We start from the raw sequence: 6,730 nt of genomic DNA on the forward strand, positions 1-6,730 counted from the left end.
GCAGGGGGTCCATGAGCTTGTGGCTTTGGCAGACAATGTGCCGCTTCACCAGACGGCCCTGGCACTTCATGACAAGGGATATCAGCGCTATAGGTCTGGGGTTGTTGTTGTAGGTTAGGTTTAGGGATAGTTTCGGTCAGGGCACACATTTACAACTCAGAAACATTGCATTATTGACAGGTTAGGTTTTGGGAAGGGCACAATTTGAAAACTTGGAAAAAATACAATGCGGGGAACATAGAACCCTTTTTTAGAAAAAGGGTCCTAAGTTCCCCGGTCCCATACAAAGACAGGGGAATAGGATCCGGGGAAACATAGGCATGCTCCCATAGGTCTGAAGTCATTGGGTTCTGATTGTTTTTAGAACGGGAACTTGGATGTCTTCCAAAGGGCTTTACACAAGTTACAGTAAGAGAAAGGTTAAAAATGTCAGTAAAAATAGGGGCCAACTTAGCCTGGCGACGCCATCCATGTACATCCAAAGATTTTGACCCCATTACACCTGCCTTAAAGAATGACATATTAAACAGCTCAGCCCATGTCTGTGAGCGCAATATACTAAATAGCTCAGCCCATGTTTGTGAGCGACGTGTTAACCTATTTATTTTCGATGTGTGATAAATGAGAATTCCCCAGTTCAATCATACACACCTCTAGGCTGTGCAAACAGTTCCAATTTGTGCACAAACAGATTTGCAGGCGACCATAAGAAGGATGTAGTAGTGGTGCCGTATATACCAATGTATATAAAACATCCATAGCCAAGAGCCACTTGTATACAGTACGTAACCAAGCATGAGCTGAGCAGCCCAACTAGGATGGATGAGAAGAGAATGGTCCAGAGCATCACCTGCGGTATTTAAGGCGAGGAAAATGCCCTGTATGCCAGACTAGCAGTCCAGTCCACAGGGAAAATGCCCTGTATGCCAGACTACCAGTCCACCGGGAAAATGCCCTGTATGCCAGACTACCAGTCCACCGGGAAAATGCCCTGTATGCCAGACTACCAGTCCACCGGGAAAATGCCCTGTATGCCAGACTACCAGTCCACCGGGAAAATGCCAGTCCAGCAGTCTTGATCCAAGGGCAGCGTTCCCATCTGGGTAGAGAAGAGTGATAATTACCTTCAGAGCTTCAGGTGGTCCATTTCTCCTCTCAGCATCACTCTCTCCATTACAGGTAGCAGGCACCTGGCCTTCTGCCAGCAACCCTGATGTTTAGCTTAATACACACTAGCATAAATATTTATCACACGTATAGTTGGTTGCCTTGCAAGTTTTAGGAGTTATACTTTATAATCTCCACAGAACTTAACTTTGGGGCCCTACCGTGGCACTAGCGGTAGGGCACTCGTCTGCTATGCGGCCAACCCAGGTTCGATTTCCGGCCCGGGTCCCCGTGTCTCTCTCCCAATTAACTTCCTGGCTCTCCTTCACCGTCCTGTATAATAACTAATACAGGCTTGGTAAGGCCCAAAATATAAATAGATTTAAACATATATATATATATATGAAAATATATAATGTATATTAAAATAATAAGAATAATTTTTTAAAAAACATAGCGCTTGGTATTGAATCAGGGCCGCTGAGAGCTTTTGGCTGGGCCCAGGACAAAGTCATCTGAAAGGGCCAATACATAAAATGTAATGAGGACCCAATTATGTAGATCAAAAAGTGCAAGGTGCTCGCCCATCCAATAAATAACAACTAGCGTGCAGAATATCAAAAAACGTATAAGGAGAAAAAAATATTCGCACACCCCAAAAGCTCCCTTGTCGTGATTTTAATGTCAACACAACTGACGAAGACCTTGCTGGTTGAAACGTTGTGCCATTTCTCACATTAAAATCATGATAAGGGAGCTTTTACGGAGTGTGAATATTTTTTCTCCTTTTGACACAATTATGTAGCCCTTCTCTCCCTGGGCCCAGGACAACTGACTCCTTTTGTCCACCCATGTCTGCTCCCCTGCAAAACAATGCAAATATCAAAGGACTCAAGCAAAGACGCAGCACACATACTGTAGGGTGTAACATGGACGATTTTATTTCAGCTGCAGCTTTGCTCCTCAGCATCAGCTGGACGTTGATCCCTGGCGTCAACCTGGATATTGCATCTCCTTCACTTCCTGGTCCGTAATATTGGTAGGGTAAGACTTACGGCTCTAAGTGGAAAATCACAGATACCCACTATTGGCCGGAATGGGGAAAAAGGTACTTGTGCCACCCAACCGGGAAACATTTGTGGATACCAATGTGTGTGTTTTTTGTGTGTTTTCCAAACTGATTGATGGGCTACATTGGACTTATCATCACTCTCCTTTCAGCACAGACGCCAGCTCACCGCTCTCTTTCAGTTCCTGGGGGACGTAGAGATAGAGGAAACACGACAACACACACACACACACAGAGACACACGCGCACACAAACACACACACACACACACACACGCACGCACACACGCACGCACACGCACACACACACGCACGCACACACGCACGCACACGCACGCACACGCACGCACACACACGCACGCACACACACCCAAACACACAAACAGTCAGACACACACACCTCGGGTCAATGCATCCAAAGAATTGATGCCAAATCAAAAAATGTATACAATACACCAGAACCCTCTACTGTCATTGCTGAGAACTACAAGAGCTGTGAAAAATTCATGCAACATTCTAACAGGAGACTCTTACCTTCACAATGTCCAACCCTCCAATGAGCTCCCCTTTCACATACAGCTGTGGATACGTCGGCCAATTGGAAAAGGTCTTGAGTCCTTGTCTAACCTGGCAGGGGAACCAGCATATCACATTTACTGGATATTCTAACATTTGCAGCATGTCATGTTTATATTGTAATACCATTACAATACAAATCAATTACAACACCATTATAGTAATAAAAAAAAACATTAACAGGCAATTATGATTCACTTCAAAGATCAAATATGTCCTTGGAAAGCACTTCTCCTTACAACAAAATGGAAGACTAGCTGTTATTGTATGGGGTGTTTCAAATAGGGAGTCGTAATCAGCCCACATGTCCGAAACGGAGTCATAAACGACTTAAAGGTTCACTGTGTAGGATGGTGGCCAGAGTAGGTATTGCAGCTATGCTGCTCATTGAAACTGCTACCTATAGCTAAAAACTTGTCATGAATATTTACTAAGTGATAAACTAACATTTACTAGTTTTGCAGCTAGAAATGTCTATTTCTGGAAATTCAAAATGGCGGACCAAAGAGAAGGTCCCCGTCTTCATGTATGAAAAGTGCAATTTTCCCCTAATAAAATACTTTGAATTTGATGGTGTATTCATGGAAAAAGTAACATTTGTGAATGGGCAGCATGAATTCTGGAGAAACTACTAAAAATATTACACAGTGCATCTTTAAAATCCTCACATGAAAACCAAGCTACATGCCAAGTAAGTGAAACATTATCTCATTATCTTACCTCTTCATCCGATAGAATGTCAAATGTATCGTAATCCACTCTGTACACAGGAAGAGAAATATGGAAAGAGAATCATTTAAATCTGCTGAACAAGAACCCCCCAGTCCCCCCTCCCCCCAAATATCCATATGAGCACCCCAGCATGGGGATGACACGTGTCTGTGTGTCTGTGTGTCTGTCTGTGTGTCTGTCTGTCTGTGTGTGTGTCTGTCTCTGTCTGTCTGTCTGTCTGTCTGTCTGTCTGTCTGTCTGTCTGTCTGTCTGTCTGTCTGTCTGTCTGTCTGTCTGTCTGTCTGTCCGTGCCTGCGTGCGCGGTGCAGACTAGAACCTCCCCAGTCCCACCCCTGTTCACATGAGCACCCCAACGTAGAGATGAGGTGTGTGTGTGTGTGTGTGTGTGTGTGTGTGTGTGTGTGTGTGTGTGTGTGTGTGTGTGTGTGTGTGTGTGTGTGTGTGTGTGTGTTTGTGTGTGGTGCAGACTCACCCTGCGCCATTCATGAGCTCCAGAATCTGTCGACTGAAGCCACATCTGGCCGCCTGTGAACCAATAAACACACACACATGCACACACTTCAATGTAAGCTCATGAAGTACAATGGCTTTCTATGCTTGAGTGAGTCACTCAACAAAAATGGAAGGCGGGATGTGGGATGCGCACGCCAGGCATGGGTACCGTGCTTCTCATTCCAAACACACACACACGCACGCACGCACGCACACACACAGCCCATCTCTGACAAGGACAGCTCTTTCATGCACCAGCATGACTGTCCATATTTCTTTTCTAGTTCTCCATGTCTAGAAACTACTCCACTCCCAAGTTTGCATTAGTGTGCCACACATCTCAGCTCTATACAGGGCTACAAAGTAAGAACGCAATAACGGCATTGTTGTTGAAAATGACTTCTTACTATTTTAATGACTAGGCTATATAAAGGTAAATATGTAAGGGATAGCGGCCGACAAGGTGACCGGTTATAAGAAATTAATGGCGAGGCTGCGGCTCCGAACTTCGGCGACGCGCGCAGCCTCCGCCAAACCATTAATTTCTATAACCGGTCGACCTCGAAGGCCGTTATCCCGCTTACCTGCCGTTATGGTGGGGTACTTTTTTAATCTATTATTGTCTGTAAAGTTGTAGGAACCATGCTCTATCAAGATAGAATGTTGCTGTGCGGGCGTCCAACTTGACGTGCCTAGAATCTTCGTTTGGTAGCCTGCCGACGCTGTGATTATTTAATTTTCCTTTGGCCCTAATACCACGGTAGCCTGGGAACTCCCACACTGCCTTTAGTTCTACACAATCGTTTCGATCTCACTTGTGATTAGGTCTGGTGTTAACCAGGCAAATACCACGGCGGGATGGTTTAAAAACAAAAACTTGCGAAGCATTTCTACATGCTGAATCGACACATGTCGCATCACGCGTCTATTTCCCCCTGCTGATCATCACAGGCTACCTGTCAACTTTGTGCGCATTAGTGAATGTGTAACATCTACTTGCCATTTTGGCTGGTGATGAAAAAAGTTAATTTATAGCCCTGTTTGGCAGTATACAGGGCTTGCCATTGACAGGGGAAACTACCAACCAGCCAAATACTGATAAAACTTGGCTGTGGCTTGTAATAATTCCACTGCCATTAGCCACTTTGGCAGAGGGCTAATTCTTACATTTGCCATAATAGCTGTGTATATATGGCGCTTTTTTCGCAGATTGGAATAGATCTGACCCGATTAGTCTGATCGGAATGAAGTGTATACATTACATTGACCTAGAACGTTCGAATACCTGCCACGCGCGGTTACCAGGGACCGTGCTTAGAAACAGGCCGGGCTATATGGTTGAAACTGCAATAAACATGAAAGTATCGCTTGCTTTATTTATATTTTTAGCCTTTCTGAAAGTGTAGTGGGAAGCGACACTGCTGTACTTAATCTTGGGATTATGGGGAGGTGCGTAACAGCGGCACTCCGACGTGCTGTTGTCACCGGTTCACTTAAAACACCTCACAAACAAGAAAGAAGTCGGTGGATGAGAGTACGAAGCCAGGATTGGTGGGAGAGAGTTGTTCTACAGGAATTCTGTGACCAATGTGGCGTGAAAATGTTAGGATAACCAGAGCTTCATTTGTTAAAATATGTGACACGATAGCGTCACAAACAACCAAGTGGAATAGAGTGTATACATGGACCATCTGCTCAGACTACACCACCTCTTCCAGTCCTATTAGAATTCTGATCCGATAAAAGAAATCTACTCCGATCGGGCCGTATACAAGGGGATTCCTGATCGGAAGTGCCCATGTATACATACATAATGTCAGTTTGCCCCTTGTGCATCAATGGCTTATTTTCTAAGTTCGATTAAAAAGTTTGTGAACTCAGCTTGTATTTGATTAGTGTAGGGACAGAGAGCTGGACTTGAAGACGTGGAAAGTGACTGAAGTAATTGACTTTATATGGAAGAGCAAGTGGCAAAAGTTGTTCTAACGCATAGGGCGTTAAAAGAGAAGTTGAACTTAACAAAAAATATGTAATGAGCTCGGCGGCAGCAGGCAATAGAACATTTACATTTTTCTAAACACAAGCTTTGGTCCAGTGGTATACAGTATCTTTGGCCGTATATACTGTACATTTTGTGTGTAATATGTACTTACCTCTTTGTTGCCCTTCATGAACAACATGACAGAGTGCTTGTTGATGAGGGACTTTAACCTGTTGGGGCAAGAGGAAGAACGAGAGCAGAAGGGGCTCAAAACATTTGTACACTGCTGCATCACAAATGCATATTGTGCATATAGTGTGTGTGTGTGTGTGTGTGTGTGTGTGTGTGTGTGTGTGTGTGTCTGTGTGTGTCTGTGTGTGTCTGTGTGTGTCTGTGTGTGTCTGTGTGTGTCTGTGTGTGTCTGTGTGTGTCTGTGTGTGTCTGTGTGTGTGTGTGTGTGTGTGTGTGTGTGTGTGTGTGTGTGTGTGTCTTCTTACCGATTCTCTAATGTCTCAGCCTTGGGTAAGGTGCTGTCTAGTTCACCAGATTCGACCAGTTCCTGAACAGAGAAAAGAAAAGCATCTTTTAGAGTTCTTCCTCGTCCACACACTCTTAAGGGTAATGAAGGGTACGTGTTTGGATAAAGCAGGAGACTTTCTACCTTCACCAAAATGAGCCAACGAACCATAGAGAAACACAGGGGAGATGAAAGCATAGAGAGAGAGAGAAAGGAGCGAGTGAGCATGCAAGCGAAAAAGAGAGAGAGAGAGAGAA

General features: G+C 44.5%; 1 protein-coding gene across 2 annotated transcripts in view; it reads right to left on the bottom strand.

The window, feature by feature from the left end:
• Nucleotides 1–2,025: 2,025 nt before the first annotated feature.
• glrx3 (glutaredoxin 3) overlaps nt 2,026–6,730 on the bottom strand; it is a 24,244-nt gene continuing 19,539 nt past the window's right edge. For both annotated transcript variants that reach the window (XM_063220852.1, XM_063220854.1), the window contains 6 exons: nt 6,454–6,515; nt 6,129–6,186; nt 3,956–4,008; nt 3,472–3,511; nt 2,710–2,802; nt 2,026–2,361 (listed from right to left, as the gene is read on the bottom strand). In XM_063220852.1, the coding sequence (XP_063076922.1) occupies nt 2,314–2,361; nt 2,710–2,802; nt 3,472–3,511; nt 3,956–4,008; nt 6,129–6,186; nt 6,454–6,515 (354 nt within the window). In that variant the 3' untranslated portion in view covers nt 2,026–2,313. The remainder of the gene's footprint in view (nt 2,362–2,709; nt 2,803–3,471; nt 3,512–3,955; nt 4,009–6,128; nt 6,187–6,453; nt 6,516–6,730) is intronic.

Source organism: Engraulis encrasicolus, chromosome 17 (assembly GCF_034702125.1).
Source record: "Engraulis encrasicolus isolate BLACKSEA-1 chromosome 17, IST_EnEncr_1.0, whole genome shotgun sequence".
Lineage (NCBI taxonomy): Eukaryota > Metazoa > Chordata > Actinopteri > Clupeiformes > Engraulidae > Engraulis > Engraulis encrasicolus.